The 24744-nt window shown below is 42.3% G+C and overlaps 1 protein-coding gene across 1 annotated transcript; it reads left to right on the top strand.

Moving 5' to 3' along the window:
• Positions 1–312: 312 nt before the first annotated feature.
• On the top strand, positions 313–23789 carry LOC307145681 (cadherin-like protein 26). The gene is made up of 17 exons (XM_079849073.1): positions 313–401; positions 5759–5875; positions 6019–6174; positions 6284–6428; positions 6974–7167; positions 7321–7452; positions 7554–7736; positions 8017–8336; positions 8446–8588; positions 9376–9600; positions 9843–10064; positions 13237–13355; positions 19939–20043; positions 20357–20428; positions 20519–20551; positions 20645–20722; positions 22122–23789. Exons 1-17 carry the CDS (start codon positions 366–368, stop codon positions 22320–22322), a joined length of 2481 nt encoding a protein of 826 aa, XP_079705199.1. The 5' UTR covers positions 313–365; the 3' UTR covers positions 22323–23789.
• The last annotated feature ends 955 nt before the right edge of the window (positions 23790–24744 follow it).

The following is a 24744-nucleotide window of genomic DNA, read 5'->3' as shown; positions in this document are numbered from 1 at the left end:
ATAAAATATTTGCTGAATGTTTTAAACATATTTAATTTCAGCTATAGTTGCCAAAGTAATATTTCTCATTTTGGTTTAGTTTAAGTTAAAATAGCCTACAAAAATAACTAAAACTAAATAAACTAAAACTCAATAAAACTATAGACATATAAAACACACACACAAATAATTCAAATTATGAACTAAAACTATAATAGTATATCAATGATAGTAAAATGGCACTGAGCCAGTCCCTGCCCTCCCTGATTTGAATATCCCCTCCCCTCTCCCATCAGCTATATGTGCAGCGGTGAACACTATTGCTCTATGAGAAAGAAGGAAACTCCGACTCATTCACACTGGATTGCTTGACGATCTGCTTCAGCATGAAGACCCTTCCTGTCAGTTTGCTCCTAGTGCTGGTGAGTTCAAGGTCTGTGTGATGTGTTACAGATATAGCCATGTGTTTATGTTGCAGAAACTAAGTCTAGCACACTGTATAAAGTCAGGTGAAATCCAGGTTTATGTACAATGAGCTGAATAATGTTTGATTTCCATCGAATGATTAGCTGATGTGATTATTTGTCATGTGTCTTATAGTAAAAACTGTAGGTAGAGCATGCTTATTTAATTAGTTCTGTTGACTTGGACACATGTTACCACTATTGGATGTGGATGAAAAGTGTCTTTCATTCCTGAACGTCTTTGAGATCATGACACATGAACATGAGCTTGCACTTTAAGTGGTTTGAATTGTAAGTTCATGCCTTGAGGTACTCTCAAATATACTTATTAGTAAAACCAATAATATGTGAATTCAGTCAAATGTGCATTGGCTGTATCTGTTAAATATAGAATTCTATATAATCCAGTGGCGAGCTTAATTTTGAAGGTTTGACATGTCATTAAGGGAATGTCAAGCAGTGCAAGCGTATATGTCCTCAAGCAATGTTAGAAAGGGAAACATCACAGAAAGTTTAATTTATTAATGTAAATGCTGGCCAAAAAAAAGTGATATTAATAAATGTTATTATAAATAACATCCCTGCCAAACTATATGAAGGGACTTTCAACTGGACATACTAAAGAATCCTTTATGCAACATCATTTACTCTTCACAAGTTCTCCTTTGGTGCAAATTATATTTTAATTACCCTGACTATGGCAATAAATTAAATGATTTTAATAAGCTTGTCAAAATCTTCTCAGCAAAATGTTTATTTAAATTAGTCAAAGCGATTTGGGGACTGCATTACAAATTTAAAACCATCTACAGTTTACAAAAAATCTAAGTTGTAAATAAAACAGATTATTGGAGAACGTTTTACAAGAACATACTATTTCAGTATTCTTAACTTAAATTCACATTTAATTCAATGTTACTTGCCATTTCTTGGTAATTATTTGTGAAATTTACTAGCAATTTTGGAGTCGTCACCTTTATTTATATAGCGCTTTTTACAATACAGATTGTATCAAAGCAGCTTCACATTGATAACATGAAAATAATAAAACAAAGTTTGTTTCTAGAAGAAAATTGCGTCATTGGCCACCCTAAGTAAGGCAGATCAGTAATATCGTTGAATATTAAATGTCCCCAACTAAGCAAGCCAAAAGTCAAGGCAACAGTGGCAAGGAACCAAAACTTCATCAGGTGACAGAATGGAGAAAAAAACCTTGGGAGAACTCAGGCTCAATCGGGGGCCATTTCTCCTCTGGGCAACGAGCGAACAATGTATGATTATGAGTGAATATTGTTGCAAAGTAAATCCTCACCAATTTATTACAGTGTTTCTACTCCACAAAAACATTTGAATTAGTTTCTTTGACTTTCACACGACATTACGACCTTAAGTCACAGGAACAATCCTCCTCAAGCAACCTTGGGTTATTGGCTCTTTTCAAGGAGAAGAATGTGGTAGTTCAAGGTTTGTTTCTTGAGGCCTTTAAACCTTTTCAAACTAAGCCATTTTTGGGCAATAACCCACATTTTTAGCTGCTAGAAATCACCCCTCTTTTAAGAATCACACTGACTTACTACTAAAATGAGAATCTCCTACATGTAAAATAACAATAATGTCTAGTCTGGTGAAGATGAAAAAGATTCCCAAAAGGTTGAAATTACAATGTGGATTACCAGAGTTTGTTTTATTTTATAATTAATAAAGGAAACCGATAACTGAAGAAAGACAAACTAAGGCCCTGTCCCAAATGGCACACTTCATATGCACTTTCGGTCTTGTGGACTTAATGGCTGCCACGTGCGCGTGTCCTTTAAGTCCGCGAGACCGTAGTGTCCCATTTGTCATTTTAGGTCTCAGAAGGGTTCTCGTGAGCACAAGCACTTTTGCCGAGCCCGCACGTATCCTTTTCACAACACAAAATATCTGTTTCATCTAAATGTTTCATTCACAGTAGCTGCCTTTCATAAAGCCATTACTATCAAACTTTTTAGAACTTTTTACTTACACTATAAGTTATGAGGTGTAATTTTCTAATGTGGCAACTGTAGCCTGTATTACTGTAATTATTTCAGCAACAAGGGTGAATGGAAACATGCATCAACAAGGGTGAATGGAAACATGCATCTTGAATTGTTTGCTGTTGAATGAACTGATTGTTAAAAGTACTAAACTGAAAGAAGATCATACTGTTGTCTTTTGGTGATTAAGCCAAATGTTCTCATTACATATTAAATAATCTTGTGTTTGAAACTACAGTTATAGACTTTTCAGTCCACATAACCGTAATGAAAGCATTGGATCAGGTTATGAAAGAATGACTAGATGTTACAAGTGTTATCAGTTTGGATTTTTGTACTAAGAGTTTTGAAAATGTACACCTTACTGAATAAAAAAAAAAAACCTGATCAGATTCCAAAATTGAAATCCTTGTAGAGGATTAGATTATATGGCATTTTAAAATACTAGTTACTTTTTTATTGATTACATGATTACTTAATATTCACAAAATGGCAGTAAATTATTAAAAATGCATTATTCTTAATTATTCTTTTTATCTTTTAACCCTCTGAGGTCGACAAACGCGCCGGCGCGTTTTGCTGGATTTTCTCCACATTGTAGCACTATAAACTTAAATTTCTCCGTCATTTATGGTCATACAGAAAAAAGAAATATAAAAAAAGAATCTGTGGTATTTCTACTTTTGTATGTGTCCACTTCCAATCAAATCAAAACATTGTGCTTTTGTAAAATAAAGAAAATAAACAGTGTGTGCGTTCTGCCTCTCCGTCGCGGTGAACTTTTTTTTCTTGAGCACGTCTATAAACTGAAACAAAACTCAGCGAATATTTGTCACACATTTATGAGCCATACACCTTTATAAACATTTAAGTGTGTACTTTTAAATGATCGGATTCAAAACGAAAACAAATATTCTCTGTTTAAGTAATTTGTATAAAACCAACAAGATGTCCAGCTTCTCAAACGCTTCCTAATTATTTTTAATTCGGCCACGCCCACTCGCGCAAAAGATATTCACATGCAAATCTCCACATGGAACGCGATCGCCCTCATTACCTCAACAACAAAACACTTCTCTTCACTTTTCGTCGAGTTTGAAAGACGGCACGTCTCAGGCACTGAGCTTACATTGGATTTACATCAGAAGAAGAAGAACGATATTTGAAGACAAGAAAGATAAGGTAAGAAATTCTTACATATTAGTTTGCTATTGTTGCATAAATTTCACATTGCAGTTGAACTGTTGCTAGATGGTGAATATTATAATATTTAGACCCGTGTTTACTGTTACTGTGTTTGTGGATATCTGCTCAAACGTAGATATGTATATGGTAGGCCTAACCATAATGTTTTATATTTGATCGCGATCGCGTTTTAATGTATCATATTCTTGATCGCGATCGCGTTTTAATGTATCATATTTTTGATCGCGATCGCGTTTGAATGTATCATATTTTGGAAAAGCAAAACGCTCCAAACGGCTTCATGTTTTTACTATTATCTCATTTCATATCATCATAACGAATGGAAACATTAGAAGTAACATGATAATCAATATATTTTTCTCTAGCTTAGTTGTTACTGAAATCTTTTTGAAAATATATATAGGCTGCTATATTGTTATTATTTTATGCAGCACTGCGCATAGCCTATACCTACAAGGCACAACAAACCTGGTGTTCATTATATATTGTTGGAAACATTTGTGTGAGTGTGTGTGTGTATTCTGTGAATTTTAAAAAGCAATTTTAACAAGAAAAATCTAAAATGTATTCCCAAAATCGTGCAGGCCTTTCTCTTGATATCAGTATGTGCACTTTTTTTTTTTTTTTTTTCAGGGCCCAGATGCCACTGAGTCCTGCTGACTTCAACATTCACAGTACATGTCTCTGTACATGAACATGGTAAAGTGAAAATCAAACACCTTAGAAAATGAAAGGTATGTACAATGTTTTTAGGAATGGCACAAAGGTCTCTTTCTTCAATAAGTGCTTTTTTGTTGTGCATCTTTGGATTATGTTGTGTTGTAAATAAATCCAAACAATTTTAAAAGCCATTCTTTTTTAAATCTCCTCATTCTTTGTGCAAGGTTGGTCAGAATGATGGGCCCTGATAAGCTCCTAATAGGGCCATTAGGGAGGTTCTTTGTCTTTCTCAGGTGTGGAAAGCTTTCATATTAATGAGGTGATCCGCCCCTTCGCATATTGCTTTCTAACACAAAACACGTCGTAAAATTTTTAAATCAATATATTGTCTTCTCTGAATGAGCAGTCAGGGTGATTCTCACATAGTTTTAGAGCAAATATTCTAGGCTACGTGATACAATTTTCAAAAGTCTTGTGAAGAAATAATCAGTATGGGTTTCATGACCTTATTTCAGTGAGAATTTATTTTTGTATTTTCACAAACCACGCATAAATGTCATTATCTCAAAACTACAAACTTTTACATACATGCTGCTGATATATTATTGTAGCAGAGTTTGTGCTGAATACAGTGTAATCAGACTTTAGCCATGAAAATGTCACAAGTAACAGAAATAACCACAAATGTCAGAGCATGTCAGAACACCTCCAGGGCCCAGAAAACAGCTCAGACCCCAGAGGGTTAATTTTTCCTATCCAAAAAAGCCTATATATATGTTTAGAAAGTCTTCCAGTTTTACAGAATAAACACAGACCGGCCACTAGTCAGGCGAGTATAATTAAATGGACTTTTGAGAGACCGAAAATATATATATATAAATAAATAAAAATAAAATATACTTTTTTTTAGTTATTGCTTTATTTTGATCGTTTTAATTTTAAAAATGTTTTTATTTCTTTTCATTTGTTTAAATTTAATTTGTTATTAACTTTTCATCAGTTTACGAACCCCCTGCATTTTCTTCACAAATAGTTTGGAAAACCCTGCAATAATGTAATGTTTCATCCACTTAATGTTGTTGAAAACAGAAAATGTAATAATTTTTCTTTCTCTTTGTATTTTTTTTTTTATCAGCATGATAAAGGATTTTACTCAAATCAATGTGATAAACGAGTTAGGTCCAAAGTAATCTAAGAGTAATCAGATTATATTGCATGTAATGTGATAGATTATGTTACTAACTAAAAAACAAATTTCATGTAATTTGCATTTAGTGATGGACTACAGTTTGTAAGTAATCTACCCAGCACTGAAGGTAATGAAAATATAGGTAAATTAGGACATGTTATGGCCGGAATTCGTGAGATTCACTTATTGACCTTTATAACAAATTTCATAACATTATTTATGACGACTTCTTTTTAACTCAGTTTACCTGGACCGTGTGTGCGTGGGCTGACAGGGGAAGACAGAAGCGCGCATGGATCATTGAATCTTTCACTATTGAGGAAGAAAACCCTGGACCATTTCCATATAAACTAGGCAAGGTGAGCGGAGTTAGAAAGAGTTATTTTTTTTGTCATTCAATTCCATTTCATTTTTATAGCGTTTTTCACATTACATATGTGTACAAGTACTGGACTAGCATGATTATGTGAACACTTAAGTGTGCATGTTGTTTGTGTTTCAGATTGAACTTGAAAGCTCTTATTTAGTCAGATACCAGCTAAAAGGTCAGGGTGTGGAATTAGAGCCAACGGATATTCTCAGTATTGATAAAGAAGGTTATGTTTTAGTACATGGAAAGGTGGACTTTGAAAATAAACAAGGAATTAAAGTTCTCAGAGTAAGTACTCCCTAATAAACAAATCAATCATTGCATAATAGCATTGAAATTCATGTAAATACACTTCAAAAAAGGCTTGTATATTGACATGCGCTGGCCTCAATTTCAGTTGACATTTGAAGCAAAAGACAAATCAACCAATGAAGTGGATACAAGGCTCGGGGTTCATATCCAAATATTGGACGTAAATGATCACGCTCCAAAATTTCATGAGTCGGTCTATGAAGTGACTGTGGATGAGTCACATTCTCAAGGTAACCCAGTTTAGTTTGCCCTTCACTAATTTATTTATAAAATTGTAAAATTAAATGATTAGTTCATTCATAAGGCATTTGACAATTTTTTTTTTAATGTCGTTGCAGACCACTGTATAATATTTTCTCACAACACAAAAGCAAACATTTATAAATTATTAGAATTGTTACACACGACACATTTTTTTTTGTATATACAATCAAAGTTCAAATTAATTTGAGGCATTATAACTTATTAAAGTTATTACAAGATATGAGAGCAAGATTTTAATGAATAGCCTAAACAACTTATTTTTGTCGGTTTCTCACGCCCAGCTATTGTTAAAGATACTTATTATAAAGTGTAAAGATCTATTTCCTAAGTGCAATGACCATGGTTATTAAACAGATAGGATTGGATTCTGTAATACAGCAGTAAAAACAGCATACAGGTTTGAAACAACATAAGGGTGAATAAATAAGGACTGGGTGAAATATTAAATATTGAATAAATTCTTTGAGGGTGAAGAAATTACTTTACATTCATCTAGCACTTTTTTTTCTAGGTAAAACAGTAATGACAGTACTGGCATCTGATGAAGATGATTCAAGAACAAACAATGGAACATTTGATTTAACAATCAAGTCTGTCACACCAACACCAGATAATGTTAAATTTTATATTCAGCAGCAAAAAGATGCAAATCAGCAACAGCAGCAATTCGGGGCAATTTATTTTAATGGGTGTTTGAACTATGAGGTAAGAAACTAATTTCTTTCATTGGTAATAATAAGCTACTTTTGTACCTTTACCTGTTATTCCTTTCAGATGAAATATGCATTGCTTTTTGTGCTTTATAAATATTTCACCATTCCTACACAAGAAATCTTCTACTAAATTAATATTTTCCAGAAAGCTCAGAAATATACAATCCTGGTTGAAGCAAAGGACAAAGGGGAAAAGATACAATTATCAAGTACAAGTACAGTGATAATCAATATTTTGGACAAAAACAACAATCTTCCAGAGTTCTCTGGCAAAACAGTAGGTTTCATATTGGACTGGAAGTTTCCAAGTTTTGATGCTTTTTAATGGTAGGCATATTGTTCTATAAAACCCAACCAAATATTTGACTTGTGTTTCAGGGATCTGGGAAGGTCAAGGAGCGTGAAACTGGGGTTGAAGTTCTGCGACTGCAAGTAACAGACAAAGACACCCGTGGTTCAGAAGCCTGGAAAGCCAAATACACTATCCATGGAGATAAAAAAGAGCAGTTCAAAATTGAAACAGACCCTGATACAAACGATGGGATTTTAACAGTTGTTAAGGTAGGCATATGGTTGACGTTTGTATTGTGTAAGTCAGCGTGCCCAAAGGTTGAGTCAGTGTTGCTGGTTTAGGCTGGTTATGATGCTCAAACAAACAGAGAAAATGTTTTGATTGTGCCAGAACCAGTTTGCACTGAAATACCTTGTCGTTATATTGTTGCCTCTGCTGGGATTGGAGCTATTTTGACATTAAAAAAAAGATATGAAAATATGTATGCATACATTCATGTTGACACTTCTCTGATCTCTCTTTATTTTTCGGCTCATTCCAAACACCTAGCAAATGGACTACGAGGAGCAAACATACCAAAATCTATCCATCAGTGTGCAGAACGAACTTCCTTACTTTTCATGTAAGGTCAAAAAGCAAGTAGAGAATGCCAAGTGGGAGGTCGACGTTATACCCCAAAACTCTGGCATGAGTGTTGAAAACCTCTATAATACCATTCCAGTGACCATTTATGTTGAAGATGTCAACGACCCTCCAGTATTTATACCCCCTGTTAAACATGTTCACATAATGGAGAACATAGCAGCAGGAACAAGTCTCACAACCTTCACTGCTAAAGACATGGATGGAAGCCATATAAACACATTTAAGTATGAGATGCTTATAATATGTGTAAAACTAATGCCACTGTAGTTTATTGGAGGTACAGGATCACATATAAACACAGGTGAATTCATCTGGTGTTTGTTTGGTTCTCAGATTTGTTAAAGGTGAAGATATTGATGGATGGATAACTGTTGATGCAAAGACTGGACGAGTATCCACGAATAAAATTCTGGACAGAGAGTCGCTGTTTGGGATAAACAGCACCTATAGAGCAACCCTATATGCTGTGGATGATGGTAAGATGATGGTTTTTAAAGAAATTAATACTTTTATTCAGCAAAGATGCATTCAATTGATCCAAAGTGACAGTAAATACATTTTTGTTACAAAAGATTTCTATTTCAAATAAATGTTGTTCTTTTGAACTTTTCATCAAATAATCCTGAAAAGGTTATCATTGTTTCCACAAAAATATTTGGCAGCACAACGGTTTTCAACATCGATAATAATCAGAAATGTTTCATATTAGAATGATTTCTGAAGGATCATGTGACACTGAAGACTGGAGTAATGATGCTGCAATTACAGCTTTGCATCACAGGGATAAATTGGAATATTATTGCACAATGCTACTGCTTTTACTGTATTTCTGATCGAATAAACGTAGCCTTGGTGAACATAACATACTTAAGAGAAATCTGACTGACCACAAACTTTTGAAGAGTAGTGTACTTCTAACTATTTTAGATATTCTCATATTCTGAAGTATACCTGGACAAAGAAGTTATTTTATTTACAAAATTATTTACAAATTAAATTGAATTAAGTAATTAATCATACAGGGCCCAACATTAACATATGTCTAGCGGAAAATGCATAAAAAAATAAATAAATAGCTAGCCAGTTAGTCTTGTGTAACCAGACTTACGATAATGGCATAAAGTCAGTGTCAGAAATGTTAGGGTAATAAAACTGTCCTCTTATCATAATGAAGAAAGCTAAACTCATGAATGATCATGGATTGCATTATCATGTTTTGTACTCCAAATTAATTTCTGTTTACCCCATGTCTCCGATTGGCAGGTGTCCCACCGCTGACAGGCACTGGAACTCTATTTATTCACCTGAATGATCAAAATGATAACGTACCAATGCTGGAAGTGAACACAGTCAACATGTGTCTGGATACAGACCCAACAGAGGCCATTATCACAGCTGTAGACCTGGACCTTCCTCCATACAGTTCACCTTTCAACTATGAGCTTTTAGGAGATGTTAAGGACAAATGGAGAGTTGAACCAACCCATGGTAATGTCACCTTCTACTTCACTCATCCCAGTCCACCCTACACAATTCCTCACTTAATGTCCTGTTTCAATCTGGAAAACACATCACAGAAGAAAAATAAGTTATGAACAGTGTTATGTTATGTTACTCTAGGCAAATAATGCCAGAGATCTCTTAGAAAGACAGCACTCTTCCACCACCTCTTTGAGGTTGTGTTTCTGTATCTTTTAGCAGTAATACTAACACATCTTTTTCTCTTGAAGGCACAACGGTGAGTCTTGTAAAAGAACACAGTGTGTATTCAGGTCATCACCTCCTCCAGATCAAAATATCAGACCAGCAGGGATTGTCCTCCATCCAAAACCTGTCGGTCACAGTGTGTGACTGCTCTATCGCTCACAACTGCCATGTCAGGATGACTCGGATGGCTCAAATGGGACCTGCTGCAGCCTGGATCGTTGTTCTTACAGTTCTGATCTTCATAGGTAATGCAGTGATTTACAATGTTTTGATGGTATTAACAGTCCTAATAGATGATGAAGGATTATGCAAACAGTTTCATAATACTAAAAACCCATCCTTCTTTACAAGTCAATCCAACCATTAAAGGTGTGGTAAAACAACAACAAAAAATTCTGTGGGAACCTATTGAAACCGGTTTTTGAATGACATGTTTTTGAGAATTACATTTTTATTTTATTGTTCCAGACCGCCAAAGATGGTGAATCATAGTGGAAAAGTTTGTGCACTAGCGTACACTTATGATAATCTCATGTTGATCCAGTCATACGTGACTCTAATCAATGACATACCTGTCACGCTTTGGCTGACGAAGCAGACAGACAAAGCTTGATTGCAAAATATGACAAGGCTTTAATGTACACAGGCAGGTGAACAGGACGCAACAGCGTTTATAACATAGACACGAACAATAACCGACAAGGGACTAAACTGAACGGGGAGAATATAAACACAGGGTAAACGAGGGAACTAACTTCACAGGTGAATGAAGGTTAACTAATCAGGGACTAACAAGAACAGGTGCAGACATGATAGAACATAATTGTGACATCACGACCCCCCTCGGAAAGGCGCATCCTCGTGCCGTGATGATGACAGAAGTTGATTGGTGTGTTCGACATCGGCTGCGGCTGGATGTAACCGATCGGCGAAAGTTGCCGCGTACAGGCGGGGAGCAGCTGCAAACGGACAGGTGAAGTCGGACACTTTCTGGTTCCCGTAGTGACCGCTCACGTGGTGTTTGCGTACTTTACCACTGCTGAAGTGAAATAAATGCAATATTTGCCAAATACACAGATGTTTCAGAGACATTTTCATTCAATACTTAATGTAATTATGTAATACTTAGTTCAACTAAGTATAGCTATAGCCTATAGCTACTATCAATGAAGTGGAGTCAACGTTTTTTAATCAGTTTTATTTTGATAAACACAACACAATATAACATTGCAACTACATGATCATTGTCATGCGGTGAATCCGGCCAATCGTGGAACAGCTGTGTCGTCATCAGCCCTCCTGCAGCCCAGTGCAGCCGCTCTTGAGAAGCTGCACTGGCTGAGTTCTCGGGCTACTCTCGATTCGCTCTCGCGGTACTTTGATGGTATATGTCACAGTCACGTGGGATCTGCGCTGTATCAAGTCGGACAAAACATCTAACCAGCATGCACTGCTTCAAGTCAGCCGCCGATCGGTCTGTGCAGAGCTGCATGAAGTTGAACAATCCTGATAAAAATAGAAAAGGGGCGGAGGTTTCGACGGAGGGTGTGGAGCTGGGGATGGACGGGGCCCTGGGGGCGTCGGCCACGGGCACCAAGGTGGCTCAGACTGTGAGAGGATAGAGTACATATAGGGGGCGGACAGAACCCTGGAGCCGATCGGCGGAGGCGGAACCATGGTGAGAGGTGGAGGAACCGGTGGAACCAAGCAGCTGACGGTCCAAGGCGACACTGTAGAACCGGAAGACGGGAACTGAGCCGCTGACCTGCGGGACTGAGGCGGTGACATGGGCACGGATGACCGGGGTGAAAAGGTGGTGAGGGAGGCCGACGGGGAGGTCAGAGGAAGGGAGGAGTCCAGGGGTGCCAAAGAGGTGCAGGTTGAAGGCCGACCTGGAATGTCGAGCAAGCCCAGCGGAGCTTCCGGGCAGACGGACCACGGAGGCGATGAAGGAGTGGTGGGTCGAGGTGAGGGCTACAGGCTGACTGGACGAGGTGGTGGTTTGGGCCTGGAGGCCCGAGGTGTAGTCGGGGACTCGGCCTTTAGCCGAGCTGGTGGCACGAGAGCCCGAGGCGCGGAGGATGAGCTGCACAGAGTGCCGGTTTACCGTCGTAACCTAAATAATGCATATTTGCACATCCAGATTACATTCAGACATTCCAGGACAGAACATACCAATACTGTGTCCTTCCCTTTGGACTTTCTCTCTCCCCATGTGTGATCACACAATGTATTCAGGTGGCATTGGAAGTTAGCAATGCAGTGGGACAGCCTGTTGATTCTACACATCGACAAGCAGCCAACAACAACACACTGCACCTACTAAAACATGTTGTAGCCTCAGGGCTGAAGACGAATCTTAATAAGACAGAGCTGTTTGTTCTTCATCAGTCAATGTGTTTTCTGGGTATGCACCTGGATTCAATATCAATGAGGGCAACTCACACAGTGAACAAAAGGTGGTAGCAAGGTTCCAAGTTTCCAGAAACCCTACATCGAATTCCCGTGACTGAACTGCTGCCTCAGCAGTCTTTCATCTACTGTGGTTACACCTGCAGCCATTTCAATGCTGGTTTATAGCCAGGTGATTGTCAGCCGTTCACAGTTGCTGTTTCTCTGGCATGGTGTGTAGATCGGGCTGCCTCCCACATGCAGAAAAGTGGAAAGCACGGATGCTTTTCTGACAGGATGGGGAGAACTGTGGCAGAATTGTGGCATACAGGGGAGGTTTAGTTCATGGCTGAGGGTATGTATCAATCTGTTTGAGTTATGGGTGGTATTTCTTACCCTTCATCTTTTCAGACAGGCATTTGCAGGAGGCAGATACTAGTGAAAACAGACAATACCACATTAGTGTTTCTCATCAAGCGTCAGCATTGTTGCTTCTTGCAGACAGACACCTCCTGTCAATTAGAGCAATGCACAATCCTGGTCAGAGCAAGAGTGTGGCAGATTCCCTATTCTCGCTGCAGCCTGAGCTCAGTGGATGGGTGTCTCCACAGACCAGTGGTTGATCAATTTGGGAGAGATATGGGATGGTGTCAGTGGACCTCTTTGCTAGCAGGACATTAACACATTGTTCCCTTTGGTTGAGCAGAATCAAGTACTAGTTCAAGTACAAGCCCTAGCTCACGTGTGGCCAGATCTCCTGCTATATGCTTATCCTCCTCTTCCACCGATCTGGGCGGTCCTGAGACGTGTGCAGGAGAGACAACACAAGCTAATATCCATTTCCGGAGACAATGAAGTTGTGTGTCTGGACCCTGGAGCTCCAGTACTGACTGAATCAATGCAAGATTCTCTCTATGGTACATAAACACTCAACCTTTCCACTATGACTAACCATTTCTGGCGGTCTTCCACTGTTAATTGAACCACGGTTGCACCAAGGTAGACATAAATTCTCTCTTTTTTCAGCAATGTGCTTAATGGTCCTTCTGATCTCCTGCAAGGCACCAAAAAAAAAGATTGAAATGGACGATGACATTGGTCGTCTCATCAAAACGAATACGGAAAATCCAGGAACAGACTGCGTGGTAATTTCATCACACAACCCACAGTAGCGGCCCTTCAGTAATATTTGAATTGGTGCATTTTATTCAGTTTTAGGCAACACTTTACAACAAGGTTCGATATGTCAACATTATGTAATAACATTAAATAATGAACAGTTCTTTTACAGCATTTGTTCATTTAATGGTATTTTTTCTTGGCTATTGTTATATACTTTACAATGTATTTTTTTCCTGTGATCAAAGCTGAATTTTCAGCATCATTACTCCAGTCTTCAGTGTCACATGATCCTTCAGAAATCATTCTAATATGCTGATTTGATGCTCAAGAAACATCAATCCATTGTGAGACATGTTTTCTTTTCATTAATAAATAAAATGTAAATATTTATTTGAAATAGAAAGATTTTGTAACATTGTAAAGGTCTTTGTCACTTTTTGTCAATTTAATATGTTCTTGCTGAATAAAAGTAGTAATTTCTTTAAAATTAACCCAAAACTTTTGAAAAGTACATGTACTTGATGTGACATTTTTTGACAAGATTGAAATGATGCATGGTTCTTGTTATTTGAAGAACATAATAACAGTAACGTGATGTGTAAGAAACACTGTAAAATAACATGTTACCACATTAACTTTATAGATTTGTAAATGCTATAAAAACTATTGTTTATAGTGCATGTGTCACATGCCTGTCCTGTCTTGTGCTGCACATGGGTGTTTTGTTATTTTGGGCCATGTGCTCGTGTCTATTGTCTAGCCCCTCCCATCTTGTTATCTGATTATTGGTTAATTTGTCCCACCTGTCTGTCTCGTTACCCTCCTTTGTTTGTTCCCCTATTTAGCCTCCTTGTGTTTGTAGTTTGGTGCTGGTTCGTTGTCTGAATTTCTTGTTCCTGGAGTCTCTGAATTTTTAGTGTGTTACCCTGTCTGCATGTCATCAATAAATTTCCTCTGCATCTGTATCCTTGTCTCATGATCATCTATTCCGTGACAGAACGAACCAGCCTACTATGTGGATACAGCGGAGTGAGATTTTTTCCTCAGGGAGAGGAGAAAGGATCTTCTATTTCCTTATTGGAATACTTCGCCAGGTGCGCTCAAAGGACTTTGGAGGAGGAGAGGACCACGGCTGACGACAGTCAGCTGAAAGGAGAGCCTTCACCGCTGATCCCGAAACGGAGGAGAGGGAAGAACCCCCTCCGTGACAGTTCCGGTGGTCCCAGTTCCGGTGGCCCCGAAACGGAGGAGGAGAAGGAAGACTTCCTCCATGCCTATTCCGGTGGTCCCGAGTCCGGTGGTCCCAGTTCCGGTGGTCCCAGTTCCGGTGGTGCCAGTTCCGGTGGTGCCAGTCGGTGGTTCCAGTTCCAGTGCCTGAGTCGGTGGTGCCAGTTCCAGTTCCAGTGCCAGTTCCAGTGCCTGAGTCGGTGGTGCCAGTTCCAGTGCCTGAGTCGGTGGTGCCAGTTCCTGTTCCTGAGTCGGTGGTGCCAGTTCCTGTTCCTGAGTCGGTGGTGCCAGTTCCAGTGCCTGAGTCGGTGGTGCCAGTTCCTGTTCCTGAGTCGGTGGTGCCAGTTCCTGTTCCTGAGTCGGTGGTGCCATTTACATTTACATTTATTCATTTAGCTGACGCTTTTATCCAAAGCGATTTACAATTGCTATACATGTCAGAGGTCGCACGCCTCTGGAGCAACTAGGGGTTAAGTGTCTTGCTCAGGGACACATTGGTGTCTCACAGTGGATTCGAACCCGGGTCTCTCACACCAAAGGCATGTGTCTTATCCACTGCGCCATCACCACCCCCTACCACCCCCACCACCCTGCCAGTTCCTGTTCCTGAGTCGGTGGTGCCAGTTCCTGTTCCTGAGTCGGTGGTGCCAGTTCCTGTTCCTGAGTCGGTGGTGCCAGTTCCTGTTCCTGAGTCGGTGGTGCCAGTTCCTGTTCCTGAGTCGGTGGTGCCAGTTCCTGTTCCTGAGTCGGTGGTGCCAGTTCCTGTTCCTGAGTCGGTGGTGCCAGTTCCTGTTCCTGAGTCGGTGGTGCCAGTTCCTGTTCCTGAGTCGGTGGTGCCAGTTCCTGTTCCTGAGTCGGTGGTGCCAGTTCCTGTTCCTGAGTCGGTGGTGCCAGTTCCTGTTCCTGAGTCGGTGGTGCCAGTTCCTGTTCCTGAGTCGGTGGTGCCAGTTCCTGTTCCTGAGTCGGTGGTGCCAGTTCCTGTTCCTGAGTCGGTGGTGCCAGTTCCTGTTCCTGAGTCGGTGGTGCCAGTTCCTGTTCCTGAGTCGGTGGTGCCAGTTCCTGTTCCTGAGTCGGTGGTGCCAGTTCCTGTTCCTGAGTCGGTGGTGCCAGTTCCTGTTCCTGAGTCGGTGGTGCCAGTTCCTGTTCCTGAGTCGGTGGTGCCAGTTCCTGTTCCTGAGTCGGTGGTGCCAGTTCCTGTTCCTGAGTCGGTGGTGCCAGTTCCTGTTCCTGAGTCGGTGGTGCCAGTTCCTGTTCCTGAGTCGGTGGTGCCAGTTCCTGTTCCTGAGTCGGTGGTGCCAGTTCCTGTTCCTGAGTCGGTGGTGCCAGTTCCTGTTCCTGAGTCGGTGGTGCCAGTTCCTGTTCCTGAGTCGGTGGTGCCAGTTCCTGTTCCTGAGTCGGTGGTGCCAGTTCCTGTTCCTGAGTCGGTGGTGCCAGTTCCTGTTCCTGAGTCGGTGGTGCCAGTTCCTGTTCCTGAGTCGGTGGTGCCAGTTCCTGTTCCTGAGTCGGTGGTGCCAGTTCCTGTTCCTGAGTCGGTGGTGCCAGTTCCTGTTCCTGAGTCGGTGGTGCCAGTTCCTGTTCCTGAGTCGGTGGTGCCAGTTCCTGTTCCTGAGTCGGTGGTGCCAGTTCCTGTTCCTGAGTCGGTGGTGCCAGTTCCTGTTCCTGAGTCGGTGGTGCCAGTTCCTGTTCCTGAGTCGGTGGTGCCAGTTCCTGTTCCTGAGTCGGTGGTGCCAGTTCCTGTTCCTGAGTCGGTGGTGCCAGTTCCTGTTCCTGAGTCGGTGGTGCCAGTTCCTGTTCCTGAGTCGGTGGTGCCAGTTCCTGTTCCTGAGTCGGTGGTGCCAGTTCCTGTTCCTGAGTCGGTGGTGCCAGTTCCTGTTCCTGAGTCGGTGGTGCCAGTTCCTGTTCCTGAGTCGGTGGTGCCAGTTCCTGTTCCTGAGTCGGTGGTGCCAGTTCCTGTTCCTGAGTCGGTGGTGCCAGTTCCTGTTCCTGAGTCGGTGGTGCCAGTTCCTGTTCCTGAGTCGGTGGTGCCAGTTCCTGTTCCTGAGTCGGTGGTGCCAGTTCCTGTTCCTGAGTCGGTGGTGCCAGTTCCTGTTCCTGAGTCGGTGGTGCCAGTTCCTGTTCCTGAGTCGGTGGTGCCAGTTCCTGTTCCTGAGTCGGTGGTGCCAGTTCCTGTTCCTGAGTCGGTGGTGCCAGTTCCTGTTCCTGAGTCGGTGGTGCCAGTTCCTGTTCCTGAGTCGGTGGTGCCAGTTCCTGTTCCTGAGTCGGTGGTGCCAGTTCCTGTTCCTGAGTCGGTGGTGCCAGTTCCTGTTCCTGAGTCGGTGGTGCCAGTTCCTGTTCCTGAGTCGGTGGTGCCAGTTCCTGTTCCTGAGTCGGTGGTGCCAGTTCCTGTTCCTGAGTCGGTGGTGCCAGTTCCTGTTCCTGAGTCGGTGGTGCCAGTTCCTGTTCCTGAGTCGGTGGTGCCAGTTCCTGTTCCTGAGTCGGTGGTGCCAGTTCCTGTTCCTGAGTCGGTGGTGCCAGTTCCTGTTCCTGAGTCGGTGGTGCCAGTTCCTGTTCCTGAGTCGGTGGTGCCAGTTCCTGTTCCTGAGTCGGTGGTGCCAGTTCCTGTTCCTGAGTCGGTGGTGCCAGTTCCTGTTCCTGAGTCGGTGGTGCCAGTTCCTGTTCCTGAGTCGGTGGTGCCAGTTCCTGTTCCTGAGTCGGTGGTGCCAGTTCCTGTTCCTGAGTCGGTGGTGCCAGTTCCTGTTCCTGAGTCGGTGGTGCCAGTTCCTGTTCCTGAGTCGGTGGTGCCAGTTCCTGTTCCTGAGTCGGTGGTGCCAGTTCCTGTTCCTGAGTCGGTGGTGCCAGTTCCTGTTCCTGAGTCGGTGGTGCCAGTTCCTGTTCCTGAGTCGGTGGTGCCAGTTCCTGTTCCTGAGTCGGTGGTGCCAGTTCCTGTTCCTGAGTCGGTGGTGCCAGTTCCTGTTCCTGAGTCGGTGGTGCCAGTTCCTGTTCCTGAGTCGGTGGTGCCAGTTCCTGTTCCTGAGTCGGTGGTGCCAGTTCCTGTTCCTGAGTCGGTGGTGCCAGTTCCTGTTCCTGAGTCGGTGGTGCCAGTTCCTGTTCCTGAGTCGGTGGTGCCAGTTCCTGTTCCTGAGTCGGTGGTGCCAGTTCCTGTTCCTGAGTCGGTGGTGCCAGTTCCTGTTCCTGAGTCGGTGGTGCCAGTTCCTGTTCCTGAGTCGGTGGTGCCAGTTCCTGTTCCTGAGTCGGTGGTGCCAGTTCCTGTTCCTGAGTCGGTGGTGCCAGTTCCTGTTCCTGAGTCGGTGGTGCCAGTTCCTGTTCCTGAGTCGGTGGTGCCAGTTCCTGTTCCTGAGTCGGTGGTGCCAGTTCCTGTTCCTGAGTCGGTGGTGCCAGTTCCTGTTCCTGAGTCGGTGGTGCCAGTTCCTGTTCCTGAGTCGGTGGTGCCAGTTCCTGTTCCTGAGTCGGTGGTGCCAGTTCCTGTTCCTGAGTCGGTGGTGCCAGTTCCTGTTCCTGAGTCGGTGGTGCCAGTTCCTGTTCCTGAGTCGGTGGTGCCAGTTCCTGTTCCTGAGTCGGTGGTGCCAGTTCCTGTTCCTGAGTCGGTGGTGCCAGTTCCTGTTCCTGAGTCGGTGGTGCCAGTTCCCTGGCCGCCCGATGGACTGTCGTCTCCGCCCTGGACTCCCGATGGACTGTCGTCTCCGCCCTGGACTCCCGATGGACTGTCGTCTCCGTCCTGGACTCCCGATGGACTGTCGTCTCCGTCCTGGACTCCCGATGGACTGTCGTCTCCGCCCTGGACTCCCGATGGACTGTCGTCTCCGTCCTGGACTCCCGATGGACTGTCGTCTCCGTCCTGGACTCCCGATGGACTGTCGTCTCCGTCCTGGACTCCCGAACTTTGTGTGCCTCCCTGGCCTTCTGAACTTTGTGTGCCTCCCTGGCCTTCTGAACTTTGTGTGCCTCCCTGGCCTTCTGAACTTTGTGTGCCTCCCTGGCCTTCTGAACTTTGTGTGCCTCCCTGTTCCTGAGTCGGTGGTGCCAGTTCCCTGGCCGCCCGATGGACTGTCGTCTCCGCCCTGGACTCCCGATGGACTGTCGTCTCCGCCCTGGACTCCCGATGGACTGTCGTCTCCGTCCTGGACTCCCGATGGACTGTCGTCTCCGCCCTGGACTCCCGATGGACTGTCGTCTCCGCCCTGGACTCCCGATGGACTGTCGTCTCCGTCCTGGACTCCCGATGGACTGTCGTCTCCGTCCTGGACTCCCGATGGACTGTCGTCTCCGTCCTGGACTCCCGAACTTTGTGTGCCTCCCTGGCCTTCTGAACTTTGTGTGCCTCCCTGGCCTTCTGAACTTTGTGTGCCTCCCTGGCCTTCTGAACTTTGTGTGCCTCCCTGTTCCTGAGTCGGTGGTGCCAGTTCCCTGGCCGCCCGATGGACTGTCGTCTCCGCCCTGGACTCCCGATGGACTGTCGTCTCCGCCCTGGACTCCCGATGGACTGTCGTCTCCGTCCTGGACTCCCGATGGACTGTCGTCTCCGCCCTGGACTCCCGATGGACTGTCGTCTCCGCCCTGGACTCCCGATGGACTGTCGTCTCCGTCCTGGACTCCCGATGGACTGTCGTCTCCGTCCTGGACTCCCGATGGACTGTCGTCTCCGTCCTGGACTCCCGAACTTTGTGTGCCTCCCTGGCCTTCTGAACTTTGTGTGCCTCCCTGGCCTTCTGAACTTTGTGTGCCTCCCTGGCCTTCTGAACTTTGTGTGCCTCCCTGGCCTTCTGAACTTTGTGTGCCTCCCTGGCCTTCTGAACTTTGTGTGCCTCCCTGGCCTTCTGAACTGTCCATTCCCCTTGTCCCGCCCTGGTCTGTCCCTCCCGTCCCGCCCTGCCCTGGTCTTATGGAGCGTCTGGTAGCCGCTCCGTAGGGAGGGGGTAATGTCACATGCCTGTCCTGTCTTGTGCTGCACATGGGTGTTTTGTTATTTTGGGCCATGTGCTCGTGTCTATTGTCTAGCCCCTCCCATCTTATCTGATTATTGGTTAATTTGTCCCACCTGTCTGTCTCGTTACCCTCCTTTGTTTGTTCCCCTATTTAGCCTCCTTGTGTTTGTAGTCTGGTGCTGGTTCGTTGTCTGAGATTCTTGTTCCTGGAGTCTCTGAGTTTTGAGTTTGTTACCCTGTCTGCATGTCATCAATAAATTTCCTCTGCATCTGTATCCTCGTTTCATGATCATCTATTCCGTGACAGAATGCTACCTAATTCATTAACAAATAATAATTAACCAAACCTTATTGTTAAGTGTAAAGTATTGATAAGTGTAACTCATATTTATATAAAACATTCATTGTTGCCTTGAATGATTGTTTTAATTTAAATCATCAGGTTGTCTTCAGAAAGGTTCCTTCCAGTATAGGCATTCAGAAAACAGATTCTTTTAACGTAAATACCAGCTTTAAGTTGTCTACAAATGTAAATTCAAGCCACGAGCTCACATCACGAACCGTGAGTAACAATAAAACTCTTCATGTTTGTCTTTGGGGTTAAAGAGCATTCTGGGAAATAATCTTTGTTTCAAAATCATTTCAAACATAAATAATATCATCTAACATTTCTGGAAATGTTTCTGTATGTTATGTGTATGAGTAATTGTTCATGAGTAATTCAAGCTGAATAATTAAATGTTTTATTTAAAAAATAGTTAAAAGCAGTTCAATTTTATTTCTACTCCTTTCAAGCGAAATTCTGCATCCTGTTTGCTATCATATACAGGAGATGTAACTTTTTTTTAATTATCTTTTTGCTTCAAAATATCCAGGTGATGCATAAAACACGGGAGGCTCCACAGCTAGTCTTCCCCAACCAGATGTTCATACGCTCAATAGATAGGGTGAGTATTACAACCACAGCAAGTTTCCAATGTTTTGGTCATTTCATTGGTTTTGTGATGGACTGTTTCTGCTATGTGTGTGTTTTCTAGAGTTCCACAAGATCATACAGAGACAATTTCAAAGTAAGAATGAAGTGACAGTAATATTTAATAACATATGCAAACATCAGCTCAGCTCAGCCTCAATTACATCATAATCTGTGTTTTTTTAAGCAGCGTTCGAGTATCAGATCAAGTGCTTTTTACGGCAATGCGGCTTACGTGAGCAACAGCCTTGCTGTTATCATCAACATGGTGATTTTATGCTTCTTTCAACATAAACTACTAATCAGAGGATTGGACATGATCTACTCATTCTTTATCATTAATCATTTAGAAGCATTTAGAACCTTTAGATCAGTGGTTCTCAACTCCAGTCCTCGGGACACGCTGCTCTGCACATTTTGTATGTCTCCCTTATTTAAAGGGGTCATATAATGGTACATGCACTTTTACAAGTTGATTGTACTGAAATGTGTGTTGGCAGTGCCTGCACACAACCATCATAAAATGATAAAAATCCATCCAGTGTTTTTTTTTAAATCTTCTTATATGTTTGACCCCCTCTGAAATCAAGCCGTTCGATTTTGTGACGTCACAAAATCGACGCCCCTCCCACGATTGGTGATTGACAGCAGCGTTTCAACACAGACCCGCCCTCGCTCGTGAGCGAGCTGTCTGTCATCATAGTCCGCACGTCATTGTTGATACCCTCACTGGAGCACTGTCTATGAGCAGAATGGCGTCTGCGATTGTGGTGTTCTGTAATAAGGAACACAGCAGTCATTTTGATGTTCCTAAATCCGAACCGTTGAAGACGCAGTGGCTGAGTTTTGTTTTTGAAGGGATATGCCCAAAGGATTGACGCGGGGATTCCCTCACGGGGATTCCCCACGATCAACATGCATTCATGTTTGCGCGAATCATTTCACACCAGACAGCTTTACAAACGAATAAAAACGGATCGGTAGCAACGTGTTCCTGCTGAACCTCCAGAAGAAGTGAGTGTAATGTTTTATTAACCTTTATATTAATATTTGTATTAATCTTTACAAATTTGCAAACCTTGCTGCACGCTTCACGATGAATGCATCTTAGGTTTACACTCAGGGTACATTACAGCATGTTTTCTATGTATGACGTTCTCAATATAATTCATAATCCCACGTTTATAATGAACAACGCGTTATGGTTATTGCATTATTATTTCAAACGGTGTACGCACAGAACAGAGGGGCGGGGTGAGCAAAGCTCATTATCATTTAAAGAGACATGCACTGAAACGGCGTGCTGAAAACAGAGCTGTTTTTGACCAGGTAAAATTAGTGTTTTCTTACAATACTAATGATAATTTTTAATTAAAGTATATTACAAACTTTTAATTTAGACCCTAAAGAATCATATTAGCTTGTACAAAAATGGCATTATATGACCCCTTTAACACACCTGAATCAGATCATCAGCTCGTTAAGAGAGACTCCATGAACTGAACTGAGTGTGTCAGATAAGAGAGACATACAAAATGTGCAGAGCAATGGGTCCTGAAGACTGGAGTTGGGAACCACTGCTTTAGATCATAAGAAACATGTTCAAATGTTTGACAGGATGGTCAACCATTTTCATTGCGCTTTCCTTCCCCCCTTCTTCTCTATAGAAACTACTTGCTCTCCAAACCCGTGATGAGGAGTTTGTTGTTTATGAGCCTCACTGCTACATGGATGAAGGACAAGCTATGGAAAATGCCGAACTGGATGCACTCTCTATTCCAGAGAATGACTTTCATCCAGAGATGCTTAGCAATCTGGACAACAGGTTCTGTCATCTAGCAATAATTTCCAGACCTGACCTGATGTAAAGGTAACAGTTATCTCAAGAAGTGCAGCAGATTTTTTGAAAACGAGATACTGAATGAAAACTTGAAATCAAAAATATTGATACAGAATATTGGATGATCAGCGATGCTGAGTCAAACATTCAGGACAAATGGAACGAGGGTCTTCAAAGATTTTTCTACTGTTTAATAGTGTTAATGTTAATGTAAGCTCAGGTTTTTGGTTTTGGGTCAGTGTAAATACATTTTTTGTTATGACTCTCAGCGCCACGTCTTGTTTTCTGTTGGCTGCAGGAGAAAATATATAATTCAGAAAGAAATATTATGTACCATATTATGTAGATCAGGCCTTTCCTAACTGAGCATGCAACACAACTTCTCATCCAGGCCCTGGTCATTTCTAGGCTTGACTACAGCAATGCTTTTCTGGCTGGACTTCCATCATGTGCAACTAAACCTCTACAAATGATTCAGAACGCTGCAGCTCGTCTTGTCTTCAACGAGCCCAAGAGGGCCCATGTCACTCCTCTGTTCATCTCTCTGCACTGGCTACCACTCGCTGCTTGCATCAAGTTCAAGGCATTGACGCTTACTTACAGATCTATCACAGGCTCAGCTCCCTCCTACTTTCACTCACTTCTTCGAGTCTACATCCCTATCAGAAGTCTACGATCGGTCAACGAGCGACGTCTCGTGGTTCCATCACAGAAAGCCACAAAATCACTTTCCAGAACATTCTCATTCACAGTTCCATGCTGATGGAATGCTCTCCCCGCCCTCGTCCGGAATGCAGAATCCCTGGCAACATTCAAAAGTCAGCTGAAAACACATCTCTTCCGTGAGCACTTAACCTAAAAAAAAAAAAAAAAACCTTTTCCCTTAAACCCTCGCTTATCGGGCTTATGCTACTCTGAACAATGCCTGAACTTCGTATTTTGAGCACTTCTTGCGTTGTTTTTTTTGCCTCTTCACGATGACTCGCTTAATTTAGTCCTAATTTGTAAGTCGCTTTGGACAAAAGCGTCTGCTACATGACTAAATGTACATGTACCGAAATATTATGATGTCATCGCTGTTTTTAAATGTTGTACATTCTATGTTGTATTTTTTTTAAACTTGAACTTTATAGTATAAATCATACATTTGAATGGAGTCTGTAAGTTAAATGTGTTTAAATAATTGCAGACATTTAACCTAAAAATAAAAAAAATCAATAATGCTTTTATCTGAAAAAAAGCTCTAAAAATGCATGGGCGGATGGTGATAATCAGTTTTTGTTTCTGATAAGCATGTTTGAAGAGAATATCTACTGTGACTGTGTTATGCAAAAACCTGTGACATATCTGGGTCTGTTGTTCCCTTGAGTGCAACATTTGTCAGCTAGAAAACTAGCGCTGCTGGTTTAGGTGTTTTTGGTGTGGTTTATTTTTATATGTACATTGACATATGCAAATCAATAAATCCTTAATAAAACTCAGTATTTCATCTACTAAAAGCAGAATGAATGGTTTCATTCTTTGGGAACTGCAAAAGTTATGTTTTATTTTGACAAGTCCCTTGACCTGTTAAACCTGTTTTTCAACCTATTTATTCCCAACATGCAGCACTTTTACTTGCTGCACTTTTACTTGCCACACAGTCACCGCTTCATATTTGTACGTCTCATCGCTGTCCCACAGCTAGTTTCCTACCGGTCACTGTATTAACCACTAAGTGTCACAGTTGTGTTCTGTTTAGTTTGTTTTCATTGGACTTGTCTGCCTGTCTTCATGTCATGTATCATCATCGTCATTATCAGTTCATCTGTATCCACCTGGGTTTAGTTCATCATCATCATCTACATCACCTGTGTTCTGTTAATCAGTGTTCATCTGTGTTAGTATTTAAAGGCAGGGTAGGCAGGATTTTTCTAAAAAACTTTTTCCCAAATTTGTTTAAACTGTCTTTATATACCAATACATAATTAAAGCTGCAGTCAGCAACCCTGGAAGATAGAGTGGACTTAGCCAAATTTTTTGAATGTTTACAACTCTCATGCCCCTCCCTCACTATCAACGAATACCCTCCCATCGAGTTTGTGCTCGTCAGTGCATGTGCACCAGATTTTCTGTGAACGCGCCCGTCTCATCAGCATCGATCAACACCATGTATCTTAGTGTTATGTTACTAAGATACGAGTGTTGTTACTAAGAAATTAAGTAAATGGTTGATAAAGCACAATTACCTGTCGAGAAGAAATGTTGCAAGCTCTGCATCCATCTTGAACCCAATAAAATCACATAAATCCCTCCACCTTTCAAATGCCGATCCGATGTTGATCCTGGTTTTATTACGGGCACGGTCGCTTTCTTTCTTTACTTCTTTCTTTTCAACAGGTGTTCTCTTTTCCTGGGTTGTTTTTGACCTTCTACCTCTTGAGGTTAACTGAATCTTTTCCGCCATCACT

Source organism: Squalius cephalus (assembly GCF_949319135.1).
Source record: "Squalius cephalus genome assembly, chromosome: 18".
Classification (NCBI taxonomy): domain Eukaryota; kingdom Metazoa; phylum Chordata; class Actinopteri; order Cypriniformes; family Leuciscidae; genus Squalius; species Squalius cephalus.
The sequence above is the reverse complement of the archived record's forward strand: the minus strand, read 5'-3'. Positions and strand labels throughout refer to the sequence as shown.